Source organism: Poromitra crassiceps, assembly GCF_964638095.1.
Source record: "Poromitra crassiceps genome assembly, chromosome: 8".
In the NCBI taxonomy this organism is placed as follows: Eukaryota; Metazoa; Chordata; class Actinopteri; order Beryciformes; family Melamphaidae; genus Poromitra; species Poromitra crassiceps.
In genome coordinates this window covers 5300933-5323998 of record NC_139629.1, presented here as the reverse complement: position 1 = coordinate 5323998, position 23066 = coordinate 5300933, and the positions used below count along the sequence as shown (strand labels likewise).

Below are 23066 nucleotides of genomic sequence, written 5' to 3'. Positions count from 1 at the left end.
GGCATCAACTCCTAGATTCTGGAATGGCCTAACGCTAGATATTATTACTACTAGAATTATGCCTAATAATCACATGGCCTCCGTTCATCATGTGTGTGTGTGTGTGTGTGTGTGTGTGTGTGTGTGTGTGTGTGTGTGTGTGTGTGTGTGTTTCACTGATGACATCATCACTGATGTCACAATGATGTCAAAATGCCTATGTATGACATCACTGATGACATCATCACTGAACTATAGCCTCAGCCTTAGGGCAATCAGCCTTAGTGCAATTATTAGGGCAATGAATCTGCCCTAATTAAAAAATCTGGCTCCGTCAGGTCACCTGCACAGGTGCTCTTTACACCCCCTGAACGTTTCAGCCCGATCGCATGTAAAACGGCATAGCTGTGGCTGGCCAAAATTCTTGAAACAGACAGAGAGACACAGAGTCCATAATGTCAAATTTATATACTGTAGTGTAGATAGATACGTATCATCACTCTAGCTTAAAAAATGAGCCCCCCTCAACCTCTGAAAGATAGTTGGACTGACTCAACTGATGCAAGATAGAAGACAGACAGACAGACAGACAGACAGACAGACAGACAGACAGACAGACGGCGAGACAGACAGACAGACAGCCAGACGGAGAGACAGACAGACAGACAGACAGACAAGACAGACAGACAGACAGACAGACAGACAGACAGACGGAGAGACAGACAGACAGACAGACAGACAGAGAGACAGACAGATGGAGAGACAGACAGACAGACGGAGAGACAGACGGAGAGACAGACAGACAGACAGACAGACAGACAAGACAGACAGACAGACAGACAAGACAGACAGACAAGACAGACAGACAGACAGACAGACAAGACAGACAGACAGACAGACAGACAGACAGACAGACAGACAGACAGACAAGACAGACAGACAGACAGACAAGACAGACAGACAGACAGACAAGACAGACAGACAGACAGACAGACAAGACAGACAGACAGACAGACAGACAGACAGACAGATGGAGAGACAGACAGACGGACAGACGGAGAGACAGACGGAGAGACAGACGGAGAGACAGACAGACAGACAGACAGACAAGACAGACAGACAGACAGACAGACAGACAAGACAGACAGACAGACAGACAGACAGACAGACAGACAGACAGACAGACAAGACAGACAGACAGACAGACAGACAGACAAGACAGACAGACAGACAGACAGACAGACGGAGAGACAGACAGTCCTGTCAGCTTTAAGTGAAAGCCAACACAAACTCTCTCACTTTCTTTGCACACTGTTTCTTCCCCTGCTGCCATAGGCTGCTGCCCGTGTGTATTATCAGTTGACTAATAACCGGCTGTAAAGGAGCAAATTCCTAATCTATCACTTGTCCTGGCGGGCGTTGACCTCCTAGCATCCTCCTCTGTCTTAGATCAATCAAACTATCATTGATTTTGTTTTTCAGGCCCACTTTTTCCTCAGAAAAACACAAATTATTTCCTTTTTCCCCATACAGTATTTAAGGTAACCTAAGGCTATTATAGTATGATTTTGTATTAAATAGTTTCAGTGATTTAAATATATTTATTTACGGGTGAGATAACAGCACTATGCACTGTCTGAAAGTAATAATTACATCTTAGAAAGCTGGAGTCTAAAGTGTTTCACACTTTCTCTGAAACTATTCACATGTGATTAGGCCAATTTTACACTGTTTTAAATTTAGCCTTTTATTTGGCCATTTAATGACTAACAGGTTAAGACTAGTCTACCTGGTCATTACACTAATTTTATTACACATATGATGCAATCTATGGTTTGATTCTATTATGTTGTTATTACGATAGCATCCTGGTCACGACTAATGGCCTTGAGGTCATTAAACTCATTTTACGAACAATTATCATAACAACTAAGAGAACATTTCAGTAACCTGAAATGTAACCTATAAGCAATGTTGGTCATTTTAATTTGATGTTCAAATTTTTCAAAAAATTTCAAATATGAAAGGCATGCATGTGACTTGACTGGTTTTAATTGACATGCAAAATCCAACTGTCTTTTGGAACAGTGGTTGTCGACCACCAGGGGTCCTTGAGGGGGGGTGTTGATGAATATTTAACATTACCATTATAAGCTGTCTAAATAGTCATTGTTCTACATTCAATAATTGTGTGTTAATTAGAAAATGTATTTTTGATCAAAGTTTCACTGTTATCTCTGTCTACAGATGGAATTCTGGACAAAATTCTACCTAATAAACATCTCATCAAATGGGGATCCACGGCCCTAATGTTAAATGAGGGGTCCTTGATGTGAAAAGTTGAGGATGACTGTTTTAGAAGACACATTGGAATATAACTAACAGTATGCTGCCTTGCCTTAAGACCATAATGCTGACCCAATCCTTATCAGTCTAATGGAGACAGAGATAATGGGAGAGGAGAGGCATAGGTTACTTGAGAGATAGGAGTTTCTTTGGTGGCCGTCAGTGGTGTTGGTGACTTCCTTGGGAGATCAGAGATTCATTTAGAAGTGTGAATCAGGTACTGTACCCTTTTGGTTTCTTCCTCAACAAATTGCTGTGCTGTCTAACAAATGATCCAGGATTGCTGTGCTACTGTTCTTATCAATAGTAATAGCATTAGTACTGCATTGCTTTGGGTATTGATAAGGTGTTCATATTGGTGAGTTGATGTTATACTTTTCTTCTTGAATCCTGTTAGACCTTCATTGGATATCCATGCTGCTGAATGAGACTAACTTGAACAAAGCAACCCTTTGAAATGAGGAGTTTAATTAATATAAGTAGTATTGTTATTATTTCCAGTTTACTTCTTATTTAAATTTCAGTGACATTTGAATGAGTTGCACTTAACAGATGCAGGACCTTGTAAATTTAGAACCGAAGGTGGAAAAAAGTCATGTTATTGAAGTTATAAAGCATCAGCAGCAGAGGCCATTCCTGTCAATCAGTGTAATTATTAATGATACATCCAGATTGTTCACCTGCATCAAAAAGAGTAATGGAGTCCATCAGCTATATAAACAATATAGCTCAATGTTTTCACCGGGTGTGAAACTAAGCTTTGTGCCATAATCACACAAATCAACACCATCTGCTGTTCCTTCGGGGCCAGTGTTGACCTGTAGGCTACACTACATGGCTAAAAGTATGTGGACACTTATGGGTCACCTGCGTAAATTCCTAATCAATTTTGATTTAAAAACTCAGACAAAATGAGATGTCAGGATAGGAATATTTGAATATGCAATGTCAATGATTATATTATTGTTATTTTGCATGTCTTGAGCCATATCATATCATCAATACTGGAAAAAGGACTTTCATCCGTTTATCGTGATATTGATTTCAACCATAGCATCCACCTATGGACAGGCACCTGCTCATTTAATGTTAACATCTCATATGCTAGCACGCATACCACGGAGGCTAGGTCTTTTGCGCGGCTGACGCTGGTTCTTCTTTTCTTTTTTTTTGCTGGGCTCCACCTACCCCCCCTAGCGACGATGCCCCAGAAAGCTTTCCCCTTCCCCCTCATTTACTCATTCATCAAACCAAATTACTTTCAAACCATTTCTAACTTCAATGACAAATCAAACATTTCTGAATATTCAGGCACACCCTGACGAAGGTCCGTTTGACCGAAACATGTTGGGGCCACACCCTGACGAAGGTCTGTTTGACCGAAACCTGTTGGTGTTTCAATTCAATTCATTATGAATTAAGCCTATAATAAAGCTTTTTTAACTTTGCTAGAAGAAGTGCCTTGGTCCTCCCGTCTTTTTTACACTATTATGTCCCTTTGACCAAAGAGCACCTTCTATTTTAACCATTTGAACCGCCGCAGCCCTCCTTTTGTTTCTTCTATTTCTGAACATTCATTTCGTTCATACAGTAACAGTAGCGTCTTTATGAGTTGAGTTGAGCTGAACGCTCTCCTCTGTGTACCTGTGTTTCTCTTGAAGTGCAGAGTGATTCTGCTGAGACACTGCAGACAGGTGCTTTCACTGAGCTGATGAGTTGCTGTGATTAAGCTTGTTCAGGTGCTCTCACTCAGCTAGTGAGCGGCATGTTGTTTTTCATCTTCTACCATGTCTATGAGTGGCACGATTCTGATTTAAAACTCAACAGTGTGTGTGGGAACCATATGGGGTCACCCTGCTGATAATGTAGTGACAACTTTGTACAATATTTTCTGATTAAAGTTATAGATCTTGAGTAATTCATATTCCCATTATTATTTTAAAACAAAATTGCCATAGCCTACTTGCCAAGGGAGGACATCAGGTCTGCCTGAGTCAGAGAAGCCAGCATGAAGAAATCGATCACATCCCTGGACATGACTAAAGATGGTGAGTGACCTATTAACTATTAAGTCCACAAGAAATGATACATAATAGCAACTGATACAAACTAGAACTACTAACTATTTGCAGACAATTGCAACTCTAAATAGTTTTTTTTAACTTAAGCTTTTCTCTCTCTCTCTCTCTCTCTCTCTCTCTCTCTCTCTCTCTCTCTCTCTCTCTCTCTCTCTCTCTCTCTCTCTCTCTCTCTCCCCCAGAAAATGAAAATGGGTACGTTTGATTCTAAGTACAATATTTGCATTTGTTTGGGATATTCCGGAGTCTTATCATCTACCGGTATATCTTTTACAGACTAGAGAAGAAAAATGAGAAGACACTGAGTATTGGATTCTTTCAGTTGGTAAATATCTTTCTCGTTTATAAATGATTCAATTCATTTCCACATAACCATTCATTATTTTACTTTTTTCATAGAGACTTACTATGATTTGGTCATTGCGAGTTAAAATGAAAATATAAAGGGGATATCAATTCCCTTTTAGAGACTTCTCTAAAAGAATTAAACCAAAAAATTATTTTTCCTCTTCAACCAAGTTTCGCTTTGCCACCTGGAAAGACACTGGCATGATGGTGGTGGGGGGCTTGTGTGCCCTCGCCCATGGTGCCGCTTCTCCTCTTATGCTTCTGGTATACGGCCAGATGACCGACACCTTTGTGGCTTTTGAGCTTGAGGCCCAAGAACTGGCAAAACCTAACAGAACCTGCACCAACAACACCATCTCATGGACCAATGGCTCTATATACGAGACTGCTGCAAACACCACTGTCCACTGTGGGTGAGTTATTCCTTTATTGTTGATCCAAGATGCATTGTTGTGATTACAGTGAAGAGCTGCTGCTGTCACCGATTTCCTTCTTTTGGCAGGGTGGATATTGAAGGACAGATGACCATGTTTGCATATTACTATGTGGGAATTGGATTAGGAGTACTCATTATTAGTTATTTTCAAGTAAGTATTTACTGGTACAGATTCAGATAATGTGATAAGAGGTACTGTAGTAGTATCAACTGCAATTACGGCTTATGACAACATGCATACATTACGTTTACTCAAGAGCGTTGCTTCTCAACCTGGGGTCCGGGGACCACCAGGGGTCCTTGAGGGAGTTCCAGGGGGTCCCCAGAAAATTGATTAATTGTTCAACTTCAACATTATTTAATTGACAAGAAGTTAAACAATTAGAGAATGTGGGAAAAATGACTGTTTTGGTCATACTTTCACTGTTATCTCTACTGTACAACACAGTAATGGAATTCTGGACAAATGTTCAGATTTAGGTCTGAGATACAAAATGACATTAAGTGGGCGTCTGTGGCCTCGATGTGCACCAAATGAGGGGTCCTTGATATGAAAAAGGATTGAAAATCACTGCTCAAGAGGAGCGGTTTTGTCTCACTGTAAATGTCCATGATTGTAGATTGCCTTCTGGGTGTCAGCGGCTGCAAGACAGGTCCAGAGAATCCGGAAAACATACTTCCAAAAAGTCATGCGAATGGAGATTGGTTGGTTTGACTGCAACTCTGTTGGTGAACTGAACACGAGGATCTCCGAGTGAGTTGCAGGGCTCTATCTGGGGATCAGGTTGATCTAATCGACACTGGGGGGGGGGGGGGGGGATGTTTTACGCAGCAGAGTTCATGGTGTGTTTTCCTCCATCCCAGTGACATCAACAAGATCAACAATGCCATTGCTGACCAGGTGTCCATCTTTATCGAGAGGATCTCAACGTTTATCTTTGGCTTCACGGTGGGCTTCATCGGGGGGTGGAAGCTGACTCTGGTGGTCATAGCAGTGAGCCCACTAATTGGTATCGCCGCTGGACTGATGGCAATGGTAAGCAGTGTTGGGGGTAATTCATTACAAAAGTAATATATTACATGTAATATATTACTTTTAGCAGTAACTCAGTAATATAACTTATTACTTATAGGATTTCAGTAATATTATACCAGTTACTTTGTCAAGTAACTCAACTTACAAATTGAGTAAAAAAAAATAGGCACATAGCCTATTAAAGAAATTCCTAATCAAACTGTGTGTTTTTATGCAAATAACCACTATAGATGACAATAACAAAGGAAAAGGATAACATTTCGAATTTTGGATTGTTTACACTGATTTCAAGACGGTTTAAATTATTTTTCGGGATGGTTCCGGGGCGGTGATGTTATTCTGCTGCTGCTGTTATTACAGTGAAAGTAATGCAAAAGTAGTGTAATAAGTAACGAGTTACTCTACACAGACAGTAATATTGTAAAGTAACTTACCGTATTACTATCAAATGAAAGTAACTAGTAATATGTAGTATATATTACATTTTTAAAGTAACTTGCCCAACACTGATGGTAAGAGACAATTGATCAATAGCACTGAATGATTTGTGATTTGTGTGCATGCTGTGTGCATGCTGTGTGCATGCTGTGTGCATGCTGTGTGCATGCTGTGTGCCTGCTGTGTGCATGCTGTGTCATTGTGTCCTGCTGTGTGCATGCTGTGTCATTGTGTCAGCGTTGTTTGAATAAATGTGGGCACATTTGATTTGATAGTGAAAAGCTTGTTTTGTGTTTGTCTGTTTGTCGCTGAAGGCTGTGGCCAGACTGACAGGACAGGAGCTGAAGGCCTATGCAAAGGCAGGAGCAGTGGCTGATGAGGTCCTGTCCTCCATCAGAACAGTAGCAGCATTTGGTGGCGAGGAGAAGGAAGCTGAGAGGTATCTTCTCCATAGGAAGCACCATGATGCCCTGCGAATGATTCGAATTTACTGCAGACGTGCGATGAAATGAATTTGATTTGATTTTTTTTTTAACAGGTATGACAAAAACCTGGTGGAGGCTCAGAACTGGGGTGTGAAAAAGGGCGCAATCATAGGCGTGTTTCAAGGCTACCTGTGGTGCATCATCTTCCTTTGTTATGCTCTGGCCTTCTGGTACGGATCGAAACTGGTCATTGACACCAAGGAGCTCTCTCCTGGTAGTCTCATTCAGGTACACGAGAAAACAAAATGCACTCAGCTTCTGATGCTTAAAACATGATGAAAGGATTTGAAAGAGGACGTCGGCCGTTTCGCCATGTAGCTGATGTGTTTTGTCTCCAGGTGTTTTTTGGAGTGCTTATGGCAGCGATGCACCTGGGTCAAGCCTCGCCGTGCCTGGAAGCCTTCGCCTCCGGTCGCGCTGCAGCAAAGACCATCTTTGACACTATTGACCGGGTAAAATTAGAACGCTACAAGGACTGAATATAATCCAGACTAGGTATATATATCAATTGTGAAACAGTTGCACCACCATAAAACAAAGTTGTAACTGTTACCTACACAGGAACCGGAAATTGATTGTTTCTCAGAAGAGGGTCACAAATTGGACAAAGTAAAAGGTGATATTGAATTCCACAATGTCACCTTCTACTATCCGTCCCGGCCTGATGTCAAGGTAACTCCTGTTCACCTCTGATATAATTACTACATGTCTCCATTTTACATCTTCAAAAGTGAAGCTTATTTAAGAGCCACCTGTGTTTGCAGATTTTAAATGATCTGAGCATGCTGATCAAAGCAGGACAAACCACTGCGTTTGTTGGCCCGAGCGGATCTGGAAAAAGCACCACGGTCCAGCTCATTCAAAGGTTCTACAACCCCAAGGAAGGAATGGTACCAATCTGAACCGTCACTGGAAATCTTTGAGGCTTTTTTGCGTTACGACTGTATGACGGCACGTTTTAATTCTCATATCATCTCAATCCCATCTCAGGTGACTTTGGACGGCCATGACATCCGTAGTCTGAACATCCAGTGGCTCCGCTCTCTGATCGGCGTTGTGGAGCAGGAGCCGGTGCTGTTTGCTACCACCATCGCAGAGAACATCCGCTTTGGCCGACCTGCTGTGACCATGGAGGACATCGTCCAGGCAACAAAAGAGGCTAATGCCTATCGCTTTATCATGGAGCTACCACAGGTAGTCTTATCACACGAAAGATGCTAATAGTTGAAGTAGTTGCGACACACAGAGTTATATAGTCCTGTATCTCGCAGGACTTGTGTAATTGAAAGATTATTGCCTAAAATGACACGAATGGTTTTATTTTATTTTTATTTTCAGAAATTTGATACTCTGGTGGGAGAAGGCGGCGGCCAGATGAGTGGAGGACAGAAGCAGAGGATTGCGATCGCCCGAGCTCTGATCCGCAACCCCAAGATCCTGCTGCTGGATATGGCCACATCCGCTTTAGACAATGAGAGTGAAGCTGTTGTCCAGGAGGCACTGGACAAGGTGGGTCTGTCTCTGTCAGCACACAATGTCACAAACACAATGGACTTGGATCATTGACTTCAGTAGTATAATTGTGTTTTGTGGAATGACCCCATACTGTACTAACTGTATATCTGTAGGCACGCAATGGCAGGACAACCATTTCTATTGCCCACCGTCTTTCCACAATTAGAAATGCAGAGGTCATCGTTGGCTTTGAGCGTGGACAGGCGGTGGAGAGGGGAACGCACGGCGAGCTGCTCGAAAGGAAAGGTGTCTACTTCACCCTCGTCACCCTCCAAAACCAAGGCACATCCCAAGCAACACATGGTAGGTCTGATGTCGAGCGCATCGTCACATCTAGTGGGCCTTGTTGACACTTGTTGACACATGAGCTTACTTCTTGTGCTGGTTGTTTCAATCAATCAATCAATCAATCAATCAATCAATTAATTAATTAGTCAATCAATCAATCAATCAATCAATCAATCAATCAATCAATCAATTTATTTGTAAAGGGACAGTGTACATTAATCAACATTCGAGTTAGCCAGGAGGCAAATTTTCATCGGCAGTCCCTTTGCCGGCATCCTAGAATAAAAAAAAACTTGCAATAGTTAAAAACAAAAACGAAAGACAAAACAACAACAACAACAACAACAACAAAAACAAAAACAAAAACACCCTTGTTAAGAAAAAATAAGAATGAGCACATACAATACAGGTAAAACAGGATAAAAGGGATGGGTAAGTGAATGAAGGTGGTTGAACAGCAGACATCAGTGTTGACATACAGTAGTTGGTTATTAGTTAGCCATTTCTTAGCGTTGTATTTGAATGAGCAGAAGGATGGATGGAGAAGGATTCTCTGACTGATTGTGGTATTGAATTCCATTGGTGAGATGATTTGAAGGAGAAGACAGCCTGGCTAACAGCAGTTCTCCTGAGTGTAGTTGCACCTCTAGTGTGGCTCTGGTTGAGGTGGATTTTGAGGTGATGAAAGCAGGCAGGGGTGGAGGAGCTAAACCATGCATGATTGTATAGACTAGGCAGACATTTTTGAATTTGATGAGGTTTTCCCAACTGAGCAGATTGTTTGCCAGGTGCGATCAGTGAAGCTGTTGAAGAGGAGTGTTATCTAAAACCGAGGGACTTTTGCCGTGGTGGAAGTATCGGATCCAGTCAAAGGTATGTCCAGCTGCAAAAGGCATATTGCATTCATGGCCGTAACTAGCTATGAGGACGGGGAGGTCCGGACCTCCCCTAATATTTCAGCCTGCAAAAAAAAAAAAAAAAAAAAAAAAATTTATTTTTTTTTGCAGGCCAGGCCAGGCCAGGCCACTCACTGAACAGCAGGCCAGGCGCCGCCTACTGGTTTACTAGTGGTTTATTACTTTATTCAGGTTTAAAGTGGGTGCATCTCATTGTAATCATGCATGATGCCAATTGCCAAGCTCCCGAAGTCAGGTATGCAGGTGGCTATATGCATGGTTTCAGTTTCATGACCCAATAAGTAACAAAAAGAGGTGGTGTAAAGTTAAAAACAACATAATATATTTTATTTTATTTTTCAATCGTTCCTATCAGGAATAAATAAATGTCCCTCTGTATGTTTTTTTTATTATCGATGATGACTTTGTGTGTTGTGTACGGCTTGGGTTGTGTACCTGTGTTTGTAGGTGTCATTTTGATATGAATTTGGCTAAAACAGTTTGTGTTTGTTAGTTACAATTATGTTGACAGGAGAGCTGAGCAGGTGGTGACATGAAAGAGAATATACTGAATAATGACATCACAACAGTATAATCCTAATGTTGATTTAAAATGATATATTACTCTAAATATGGCTAAAAAGGGGGGGGAAAAAACTAAAAAAAATTTCGGCGGCGCCCCCTTGCTGGACCTCCCCTATTTCGGAACCCTGGTTACGGCCCTGATTGCATTTACTTTTACTTCATAAAATGATTGGAAAACAATATTGGAAGAAGAATTTGGAGCAGATATTCTCTAAAATATAAAAAAGAATTGTGATATTCTAAATATGCCTCCTGTAGGAGCACTCGGCGGTTACGATCTCAGACCCAGCTGTCAAATGATGTCATCCCTGACGCAATATCTGGCAGTCTCAAAATCCACTCAGACAACGAGATGACACTAGAGCAGGTACTGAAGTGCCCATGTGCTATGCATCATTTGATGACTAACTGTCCTGGGGAAGAATAGAGTTAAATCACTATCACAACTCATCTCTGAACAGAAATGTGAGGATGATCCAGAGGAACATGTGGAACCGGCTCCAGTAGCTCGTATCCTTAGGTACAACCAACAGGAATGGCCCTATATGCTCCTGGGCTCCCTGGGAGCAGCTGTCAATGGATCCGTCAACCCCATCTATGCTGTCCTGTTCAGCGAGATTCTTGGGGTGAGGGCTGTATAGTTATGCGCAGCATAGTTTATGCACATTTCATGGTTTCAGCATTTGGTTTCAATGGAAATTATTCATATCACGCTTTCCATTTGCAGACTTTTGCCATCAGTGACTTGAACGAACAGAAGACACAGATCAACGGAATATGTGTTCTGTTTTGTGTTGTGGCCGGGATTAGTTTCTTCTCTCAGTTTTTGCAGGTGAGCATCGCCATGCATGTGTGATTGAACTGTAAGGTTTTAGAGTAAATAAATGTATATATACGTATATATATAAATATATATATATATATATATATATATATATATAAATAAATGAGTAGAGCTGAATTAACGAACTCATTGCTGTAATGTGCAATTAACTCAGCTTTGGTGTTCCACAGGGCTATGCTTTTGCTAAGTCTGGGGAGCGGCTGACCCGCCGCCTGAGGAAAGTAGGCTTTCAGGCCATGTTGAGGCAGGAGGTCGCCTGGTTCGATGACCCCAGAAACAGCCCCGGAGCTCTGACCACTAGACTGGCCACTGATGCCTCCATGGTCCAGGGGGTGAGGAAGAATAGCTAAAAGCATCATCATCATTAATTTAACATAGAAAAAAAGCAATCGTTTTGAAAATCACATGTGTTCATTATAATGTTAAGTTGGATATATTGTTTCTGCAGGCAACAGGATCTCAGATTGGCATGATTGTTAACTCCTTGACCAGCATTGGAGCATCTTTTATTATCGCCTTTTACTTCAGTTGGAAGTTGACGTTGGTGATGATGTGCTTCTTACCACTCATTGGGCTGTCTGGCGTCTTCCAAGCCAAAATGCTGACAGGTTTTGCAAATGAAGATAAGAAAGCCATGGAAGCAGCCGGTCAGGTATATGAGATGATGCCCCAATATGATCAATATATTAATATAATATAATAAATATAGACTCAAAATATCAGAACATTCTGTAGTATTTTCATAAGGGCCTTGGATGTCTATTAATTCCACTGTGTAATCAACGGGCTAGAGCAGTGGTTCCCAACCTTTTCCAACTCAGGGCCCACTTTTATGTCTCAAAAATGTTCGCGGCCCACCTCCGACCCCATAAATACAAAGGCCATATAATGCGTTCTCAGAGCACTTTTTTATTGAAAATTGAACATAAAGGACTGAACTGAATACAGGAGAAACATGTTGGAAGCTCCACAGTCACTAACACAGCACCTGTAACATGTTGCAACACCTTCAGTATTACAGTTTTCAAGGAGCTGTCCACACACACACACACATACACACACACACGCACACACACACACACACACACACACACACACACACACACACACACACACACACACACACACACACACACACACACACACACACCAATCATTCAAGGAGCTGTCCATCAGCACCACACAGATGTCAGAAATGACAAGCAAGGGGCTGTCTGTAACAGGCTAATTAACAAATGATTAATAAATAACGGTATCCTTCAACAATGGAAAAATGCATTCTCATAACAATTTGACATCCAATATCAGATCCAAACAAAATCCAAATATCAGAAGAAAGCCCATTAAATCGATAGGGTTACAAATAAACACAAACCCAATATAAAGATGATGTAAAGATGAAACTTCAATTCAAGCAAAAGCAATAACATCAAAGAAACAAAAATCATACTTTTTCAAGTATGATTTTTCAAAATCTTTAAAAAAAAAAAAAAGTTTTTTTTTTTTTTTTTTTTTTCAAAAATCATACTTTTTTGGAAATGATTTGGCGGCCCACTTGCAATACCTTCGCGGCCCACCAGGGGGCCGCGGCCCACAGGTTGGGAATCACTGGGCTAGAGTATTAAGCATCTCATACTCTGTTCCACAGGTTTCCAGTGAAGCTCTTTCCAACATCAGGACCATTGCAGGCTTGGCCAAGGAGAGTGCATTCGTGGAATCATATGAGCAGCAGCTTCTGTCTCCATACAAATCTGCCAAGAAGAAGGGCAACGTCTATGGCATCTGTTTTGGCTTTTCCCAGTGTATTATCTTCATGGCGTATGCTGCTTCGTTTAGATACGGAGGCTATCTGGTCAGCTCCGAGGGTTTACATTACATGATGGTGTTCAGGTCTGTTTGGTTGATTGATTATAATCTTCCCTGGAAAACATTATGTTAATTAGAAAGATAAGATTAAAAAAAAAATCAACGTTAGTGATTTGTATTCCAAAAGTATTGTTTTGTGCTGAGATGGTCACAGATGATCAACCCATTGCTTTTAAATGGCTGTTCCTCCAGGGTGATTTCAGCCATCGTCATCAGTGGGACGGCTCTGGGCAGAGCCTCCACCTTCACTCCAGATTATGCCAAAGCCAAGACTGCTGCTGCTCAGCTTTTCAAACTGTTGGATCGAATTCCTAAAATCAGCACAAGCCACACAGATGGAGAGAAATGGGTTGGTGACTTGAACTGATTACGAATAAAACTGAATCACACATTATAAACGTACCGTATATCACACATTATAAAATACTGCTTTCATGTGATTGAAGCCCAGCTCTCTGTCTTTAGGACGACTTCAAAGGTGAGGTAGAGTTCCTCAACTGTAACTTCACCTATCCGACCCGACCAGACGTCCAGGTGTTGAATGGGCTGGTGGTGTCTGTGCAGCCGGGTCAGACGTTGGCCTTTGTTGGGAGCAGCGGCTGTGGGAAGAGCACCAGTGTCCAGCTGCTGGAGAGGTTCTACGACCCAGACGGGGGTAAAGTGGTGTGTAGCCTGATTTAGCTTTTTATTCATTTGTGCTCAGTGTTGGGGGTTGTTACTCAAAAAAGTAATATATTACACATTACTTCAAAAAAAGTAATGTCTTACTTTCCTTAATTAGCCTACTCCCTGGAGAAAGTAATTTGTTATACTACTCATTAGATTACTTTTGTGTCAACATCGCTTGAGATGTGAAGTCATGTGTATTATCTCCACCCCTCAAAAGTGGTAGACAACGCTGCCCTTCCCCCCCCCCCTATCTGCTTTGAACGCCTATGAAAGTTGGTGCTACAATGGATTGGCCGGAGGGACAACTCTGCCTCTGATTGGCCTGAACCAACATGCACTGTCACTCCTCCTGGCTATAAACCTAACCAATCATCACTCCCCGTGTCCATCCAGCCCATCCATTCTAGCAATTAATGCCTTCAGTCAGCTGGTGTGTTGCACAAAGCACTGCACAATTAAAGAATTCCATAATTCTGCAGATTCAATCCCAATCCTGCAGATAATTCAAGAATTTATGTAATGAAAGTAATGACATGGTGTTTGATTTAGTAACTGTCATGTGATTACTGGATTTAGGAACCGTAATGCCTTCAACTCATTACAGAGAAATGTAATGTGATTACAGTATGCCTTCTACTCATTACAGAGAAATGTAATGTGATTACAGTATGCCTTCTACTCATTACAGAGAAATGTAATGTGATTACAGTATGCCTTCTACTCATTACAGAGAAATGTAATGTGATTACAGTATGCCTTCTACTCATTACAGAGAAATGTAATGTGATTACAGTATGCCTTCTACTCATTACAGAGAAATGTAATGTGATTACAGTATTGCATTAGCCTACATTGTAATGCACCTCCAACATGTGCTAATCATAAAACATTGCTAATCGTCACCAAAATCCATCTGATGTTATCTTTCATTCTCAGCTGATTGATGGCCGCCGCTCTCATACAGTCAGTGTGCCCTTCCTAAGAGCTCACATTGGCATGGTGTCCCAGGAGCCAGTGCTGTTTGACTGCAGCATAGCTGACAATATACAGTATGGAGATAACACACGCTGCGTCAGCATGGACGAGATCATTGAGGCCGCCAAGAAAGCTTATCTCCATGAATTTGTGATGTCGCTACCAGATGTGAGTTAAACACACACACACACACACACACACACACACACTCACTCCGTATATTTAGTTATATTTACTATATTGTATGTATATATGTATGTATGTGTATGTATGTACGTACGTACGCGCGCACACACACACACACACACACACACACACACACACACACACACACACACACACACATATATTCAGGTTGGTTTTCAACAATGCAAAGAGTGAATAGAGAATATATATATATATATATATACATATAAAATCTTTCATACATTCTATTTGCACATTCACACTGTATAATGGGTTATGTGTGGGGGGAAGCAGGTTAGGGTGACCTAGTGGTCATCCTAAGTTGCTCTGGATAAAAGTCAGCTACATGCCTGAAATGTAAATGTATTCATCTTCATGATTTGTGATTGTTTTGTGAGATGTGAGTTGTCATTCAAGTCAAAAGTAATGTTGCCTAAAAAATAACTATAACTTCTCAGATAACACTGTTGGGTGCCCAAAAAAACCCTAATACAGTAATACAGTCAGTATATCACAAGGGTTAAAAAATATCAAACACATTTTGGTGACACAGTTTTAACAGACCTTCTGCTTTCTCCTATACATTTGCAACCTGGCAGAAATATGCGACTCCGGTTGGTGCCCAGGGCTCTCAGCTGTCCAGAGGACAAAAACAACGCATCGCCATCGCCCGGGCCATCGTCAGGAACCCCAAGATCCTTCTACTGGACGAGGCCACCTCCGCCCTGGACACAGAGAGTGAGAAGGTACCAACACCAACACAATGCACGGCAGCCTACACACAACGCTAAACTCTAATCAAAAACACAGTCACTCTGTGGGGGGTGGGTTAGGGGTGTTTGGGACAAGGTTGCATTATGTACTTTTCTAACATGCACTTGACAAACTTCCCATGTATGTCCTATACATTTGTGTCAAACCCAACAAAAATGTTTCTTGAGAAAATAAAAACACAATCACCCAGCATCTGCCTTAATGTCAAGTACACCTTTGCCTAAAACATATAGTCAGATTTCATATATCATAGATATATTTCGTATATCTAGCCGTTCACATTGGAATTTGCCTTGCATGTAACAGCATTCAGACATTTACCAAATATGACTTTTAAGACATCAAAGAACAGACATAAACCACCACACAATGACATCGAGCTCATTCATTTCTGGTGAATGAGTTAATTCGATGGATGCTGCGGGGGACAGATGAAGTCAGAGAGTCCTGTTTGTTTTGACTGCAGGCATTTCAAAGTGCCATCCAGGTGGCGTGAAGGTGTATTATTCACATGTATCAGTTCATGATAAACCCTCTGTTTTCCCACAGACTGTCCAGGCTGCTCTGGATGAGGCTCGAAAAGGACGAACCTGCATAGTCATCGCCCACCGCCTGTCTACGATCCAGACTGCCGACATCATAGCAGTGATGTCACAGGGAGCCGTTGTAGAGAAAGGCACACATGACCAACTCATGGCTAAGAGGGGCGCCTATTATAAACTGGTCACAACGGGGGCTCCTATCAGCTAGGAGTGGGCAGGCAACAGGAGTTGCAGGAGGATGGATGGTGGAATTGATTTTTTTTATCTGCCTTATTGTATATATTTGAATATGCTGTTGTGTTGTTGTGGTATCATCACCTCTTTGATGAGGTACTGGCCACCGTTTTCTTCAGCCTTGCTCACATGCTGCAACCTCAGAGATTGTGCAGAAGCCAGTAAATAACGCCCCCCCCCCCCCCCACACACACACACACACACACACACACGCCCCCCCCCCCCCCCACACACGCACGCATGCACGCATGCACGCATGCACGCACGCACGCACGCACACACACACACACACACACACACACAATTGATAGACACATACAGAATAGAAAGTGTTCTCAATTTCTACTTTGGAGGAGAAATTCTACTAATCATGTGGTTCACTGGACTTTTCACAGGTTCAAATATTGATGTAATATTTATTTGTTTTTGTAGAAGCGCACTTCCCTTTGTGAATTACAGGGTAAAAAGATGTTACCTTAATCTGACCATGTTTGTATTGTTGGACTGTAACAGATGCACATATACTGATGAATAAATCATCATGTAATCATGCATGATTGTTTTAATAAATAAATAAGTAAATAAATAAATAAATACTGTACAGGTTTGAAAGGAAAGCCACAGATCAAATATCATTGGATTTTCTTTTCTTGAGAAACCCTGATAGTGTTGTATTATATTTGTATGTGCTTTATGTTCTGTAATGCTCGAGATATCAGCAAAAAAAATAGTCTATACATTTTTTATCAGTGCAAAAATCAATGTAGCTGAATGTCAGGGTTGTAATTTTTTTCCCTTTGTATTTTATCCCTGGTTGAATGGATCCTAACTCGAGGGTTTTGAAGTAAGCATTAAGTAGATGTTGGAGCAGGCGCGGACTGCATAATCGGGCACGTCGGGCAAATGCCCGGTGGCCTGGCCTGGCCTGGCCTGCAAAAAAAAAAAAAAAAAAAAAATTGTGCCCGCAGTCAGGCCACTCACTGAACAGCAGGCCAGGTGCCGCCTACTGGTTTACTAGTGGTTTTATTACTTTATTCAGGGTTAAAGCGGGTGCATCTCATTGTAAAATTGGACTTGGCCCAAATTGGGCTTCAAACGGCCCAAATCTGGCTTTAAACGACCCAAATTGGGCTTCAAACGGCCCAAATCTGGCTTCAAACGGCCCAAATTGAGCTTTAAACGGCCCAAATTTTTCGGACACCGGCACGCGCGTCGGCCCGTATCGGCCTGGCCTGCTTGGTATCTAATGCCCGGCCTGAATTATGATCCCAGTCCGCCCCTGCGTTGGAGCCATGGACAAAAGCCAGCTACTGTTTGTTCAAACTTTCAAATACATAATGTAGACTATAATCAAATCTATTTGCATTTTATTTGTTTTCTATTTAAATTTTTAATAAGATCGAATCAGAAAGTATAGTCTGCTGAGCGCTCAATGTTTATGCCCTGAGCACTAAGACAGAATGCCAAGACAATGTGACAATGTGGACACACAGATGTTTCCTCAAACTGGAATAGGCAAATAGACACTAAGAGGACAGTTACATCATGTACTGCCAAGCCTCCAGGTGCCACAGGATGCTAAGCAACCACAGAGGATGGGGACAGGACATGGGATGGTGTCAGTTGGAAAGTTTACATAATCTGCCTAATCGAGTTACATTAGAGACTGCTGTTCTGCTTCATTACATGTTGGCTGATTATATCTGAATTAACCTGAACAAAATGAGTGACTAATTCAGATGGAGCAGTCTGATTTGAAAACATGACAAAGCATTATATGATACTTAATTTTTAAAACAATATAATAGGTAGAAATAGGTAGTAGTTGTTTTCAAAATGTGGCATATTAATGACAAACATTAAATTATGATATTTTGCCACTGCAGCATGTGAATGTTAAAGGAGAACTAACCTCCAAAACACTTTTTTTCAGCTTTTAACCAATATATATGACTTTGGGGGTGATGTGTGAAGAATTCTGGTCAGAATTTCCACATTTGACACCAAACTGTTGCCATTTTACCATTTGTATCATTTTTCAGCAGCATACCTGGCATAAGCGCCCTCTAAGGGTCAAAGACTGCTTTTTTTTTTTTCTCAAATGAATGGGAGATTAGGGGCACACTGACGTCACAGTGCCCCCAAAGACTATGGGATTTCAAGATAATTACTCCCCTACCCCCTCTGTACCCTTTCGGCTCCTCAGAACTCCAAGCCTATTCTTATTGAAGTTTGCTCTTAAAATACTGAACCAAACGTTGTCAAAGTTGGCACATGTCTTAATTATAGTTAGTTTCCCGCTGAATGTGTCACTACTTTATTAATATCTTACCTGAATAAGCTCGAATGATGATGTATATATTATCAGTCCGAGTTGGAAGCAGCTGTCTCCAGCCAGGCAGGCGGGAGAGAGTCGTACTGTAAACCTCATGCACTAGCTCCAAGTGTGAGCCGGGCGGTGAGACAATGTTTTTGTATTTCTTTATTCTTTCTTTTGCAGTGTTTAATTATGTTTTGAGTTGTTATGTTTCCTTTTGAACTGATGCATGCTTTTATTTTCTAGACGTGGTTTTGTGTTAATTGTCTCAAGCTTGATCACCACTGCACACCTGTTGTCTATTGGCACCAATCTGTGCTGGATGGAGCACACCTGTGATGAGAAAGACAGGCAGTGCCGGGGGCCTATTAGAAAATAGATGGAGCTGAGCCGACCAATTGAACAGCACCAGAGGATGGACTTTAACCTGTTTGGGGGAAGTATATAAACTGTCGATACGAAACACACACGAAAAGAAAGAACACACACTGAGGAGGACACACACACTGAGGGGAAGCGGCGGAGAGGGGAGCAGCTGACGGCCCTGCCTGTGGGCAAGGTAAGGTGTGGGCAACTGAGCCGTTGCGGCTTGGGCCCCTCTCTCTCCCTGCGTACCTATGGGCGCACCGTAGATGACTGACGGGGGATGGGAGAGAGGGGGGGATGCCCGAACGTTGTCCCACACCTAGGTTGCTGAGACCCACAGGCGGGGTGAGGCTTCCCGGGCTCGCCGATGTGCCGTTTCCCTGCGAAAAACATGCAGTAGCAGCAGCAGCAGACCAGAAGCAGTAGCAGACCGCAGCAGCAGACCGCAGCAGCAGACCTGAAGCAGCAGACCTGAAGCAGCAGACCTAAGCAGCAGACCTGAAGCAGCAGACCTGAAGCAGCAGACCTGAAGCAGCAGACCTGAAGGAGCAGTGGGCCGGACCGAAACTCAACCCAAACCCAGCCTTGGAGCACCGCTCGCTAGCGGCCAGCAGAGGGAGAGTGTAAACTCTCCCTTCCGCGTAAGTCTTTGACCTTCTCGGTGTTCCATGTGCTTGTGGTGTAGACGTGTAATAAGCAGGATGTAAGCAAAGGACGGTTGACTCCCCTACAGTTTGTGTCTGTAGGTCTGACCGAAGAGGAGAGGAGGCCCCCCTGCACGGTGGACTCCGGATTCCCCCAGTCATCCAGCACGAGCACTTTATGGGCTTGGCCCAGAGTTTTAGCTGGACCATTTGAGTTGCTGTATTTTAACGAAGACATTTTAGCTGCTGCAGTTTTAACCCCCTGTCTTTTATTTTTAGACTTAGGTGATCCCTGTTGCATTTTATATTTTAGCCATTAAAAACTGTTATTCCTTGCACTGTGTCCTTGTTCACCTTTTTTGATACACCACTGGTTTTAACTGCTCTCCACCCGATGAAACGAACCTGGTTTTAGATCCCTTTTTGTGTTATTTAAAAGAGTCCTAGGCTCTTCAAACCTAGGTGGCGTTGTCGGTTTTAAATGAGTGCACGCCTACGAGCCCACCACGGGCGTCACATTTGGCGTTTAGTCGGCAGGATCGGGTTACAGAGAGCAGTTGTGGTGTGGAAAAAAAGTGAACATGATGATGCCAGTTTTTCCCGGGGCCCCATGGCTGCCAAAGTTTAAAGGCACTGCTGATGATTTAAGGTATTCAGAGTGGAAAGAGCAAATTGGAGGGCTATTGGGAGCACAAGAACTTGCTGAAGCTAGGAAGGTGGATATTGTTCTTGATGCCCTAGCTGGGGAAGCTAAACGACAAGTTAATGTCCTAGACGATGATGAAAGGGATATAGTGCGTAAAATCTTTACATATTTGGACTCCCGGGGCCTTTCTTTTATGGGTTCCCACCCACAGAGCAGCCTGGGCCTCCCCCAGGTGCGGGATTTGATGGACTTTTTAGGCGTTCAGCCAGAACAAACCTGGGCCAACCGCCTGCCCGATACAGAGACTAATGTCATGTGGCAAGGGACTGCCAACAGAAAAGTGTGGGGGGATGTGAGCCGGGCGGTGAGACAATGTTTTTGTATTTCTTTATTCTTTCTTTTGCAGTGTTTATGTTTTGAGTTGTTATGTTTCCTTTTGAACTGATGCATGCTTTTATTTTCTAGACGTGGTTTTGTGTTAATTGTCTCAAGCTTGATCACCACTGCACACCTGTTGTCTATTGGCACCAATCTGTGCTGGATGGAGCACACCTGTGATGAGAAAGACAGGCAGTGCCGGGGGCCTATTAGAAAATAGATGGAGCTGAGCCGACCAATTGAACAGCACCAGAGGATGGACTTTAACCTGTTTGGGGGAAGTATATAAACTGTCGATACGAAACACACACGAAAAGAAAGAACACACACTGAGGAGGACACACACACTGAGGGGAAGCGGCGGAGAGGGGAGCAGCTGACGGCCCTGCCTGTGGGCAAGGTAAGGTGTGGGCAACTGAGCCGTTGCGGCTTGGGCCCCTCTCTCTCCCTGCGTACCTATGGGCGCACCGTAGATGACTGACGGGGGATGGGAGAGAGGGGGGGATGCCCGAACGTTGTCCCACACCTAGGTTGCTGAGACCCACAGGCGGGGTGAGGCTTCCCGGGCTCGCCGATGTGCCGTTTCCCTGCGAAAAACATGCAGTAGCAGCAGCAGCAGACCAGAAGCAGTAGCAGACCGCAGCAGCAGACCGCAGCAGCAGACCTGAAGCAGCAGACCTGAAGCAGCAGACCTAAGCAGCAGACCTGAAGCAGCAGACCTGAAGCAGCAGACCTGAAGGAGCAGTGGGCCGGACCGAAACTCAACCCAAACCCAGCCTTGGAGCACCGCTCGCTAGCGGCCAGCAGAGGGAGAGTGTAAACTCTCCCTTCCGCGTAAGTCTTTGACCTTCTCGGTGTTCCATGTGCTTGTGGTGTAGACGTGTAATAAGCAGGATGTAAGCAAAGGACGGTTGACTCCCCTACAGTTTGTGTCTGTAGGTCTGACCGAAGAGGAGAGGAGGCCCCCCTGCACGGTGGACTCCGGATTCCCCCAGTCATCCAGCACGAGCACTTTATGGGCTTGGCCCAGAGTTTTAGCTGGACCATTTGAGTTGCTGTATTTTAACGAAGACATTTTAGCTGCTGCAGTTTTAACCCCCTGTCTTTTATTTTTAGACTTAGGTGATCCCTGTTGCATTTTATATTTTAGCCATTAAAAACTGTTATTCCTTGCACTGTGTCCTTGTTCACCTTTTTTGATACACCACTGGTTTTAACTGCTCTCCACCCGATGAAACGAACCTGGTTTTAGATCCCTTTTTGTGTTATTTAAAAGAGTCCTAGGCTCTTCAAACCTAGGTGGCGTTGTCGGTTTTAAATGAGTGCACGCCTACGAGCCCACCACGGGCGTCACACAAGCTCCGCGGGCGCGCGCAGCAGAGCAGAGCTCTCTGTGCTCTGAGAGTAGAGAGAGCAGTCTGATATTTCCGCAAACAAATATGGTCGCAGTTTAGCGCACATGTAAAATATAACGCTATACTACGACGTGACAACGTGACAAAGCTTCTCTAAACACATCGGCTACTATCATTTCCCTGCATCCCTCCTACTGAGATTATATCGGTAATGATTTTGGACAGACTGAATGCGCGGAGGAGGAGAGATCTGCAGCTCTGCCCTGAGTAGCCCTGAGAGACACTCGCCTCGCTCCGACTACTGTGCCTGTCTGTGAAAAGCGTCCTGTCCAGTCGCACCTTCGCAAACAGATGCGGGATTCCCTCAATCCTGTACCCAATCTCAGACTGTATTCTCTAAATCGCACACCAGCTATTTCTGTCTGTTTGTTTGTTGCTCCGTGAGGTTACAAGCGCCCCATGCATGCATGCATGTCTGGCAGGAGGGAGGAGGCGCAGGCAGCCTGCACTGCGCTGAGAGGAAAAAACTTTTGCACAACTTTTAACAAGAATCACGAAAAGCCCCCAAACTAAAATGAAAAAGGGACTATATGGCAACTTGGACGAGGGAATGACGTAGAGAAATCTCGCATTGTGTTACCCCAGAACGGGGGGTTTGTCGTATTGTGCGGTGTGCTGCTGTAACGAGCCCATGCCACTTTGCTCTCGTAACGTAGTTTAACACACTGCCATAGAGTTACATGCAGAAAAATAATTAAATTTCTAGTTCGCCACTGAATTACCAAATTGATATAACTTTCAACCATTTTGAGCAAAGCTCTTTCCAAACAGGCCACCAGC

General features: G+C 43.1%; 1 protein-coding gene across 1 annotated transcript; it reads left to right on the top strand.

Annotated features, from left to right (window-relative positions):
• Positions 1–3669: 3669 nt before the first annotated feature.
• Positions 3670–16494, top strand: abcb11a (ATP-binding cassette, sub-family B (MDR/TAP), member 11a; the record flags this gene model as incomplete). The annotated part of the gene is made up of 25 exons (XM_083642250.1): positions 3670–3713; positions 4680–4728; positions 4923–5164; positions 5254–5338; positions 5808–5941; positions 6052–6223; positions 6976–7100; positions 7200–7374; positions 7485–7598; positions 7708–7818; positions 7911–8036; positions 8137–8340; positions 8485–8655; positions 8775–8968; positions 10689–10797; positions 10892–11056; positions 11158–11262; positions 11445–11606; positions 11723–11926; positions 12923–13164; positions 13333–13489; positions 13606–13803; positions 14746–14952; positions 15570–15716; positions 16294–16494. The coding sequence occupies 25 exons, from the start codon at positions 3670–3672 to the stop codon at positions 16492–16494; spliced, it is 3843 nt and encodes a 1280-aa protein (XP_083498376.1).
• Positions 16495–23066: the final 6572 nt, after the last annotated feature.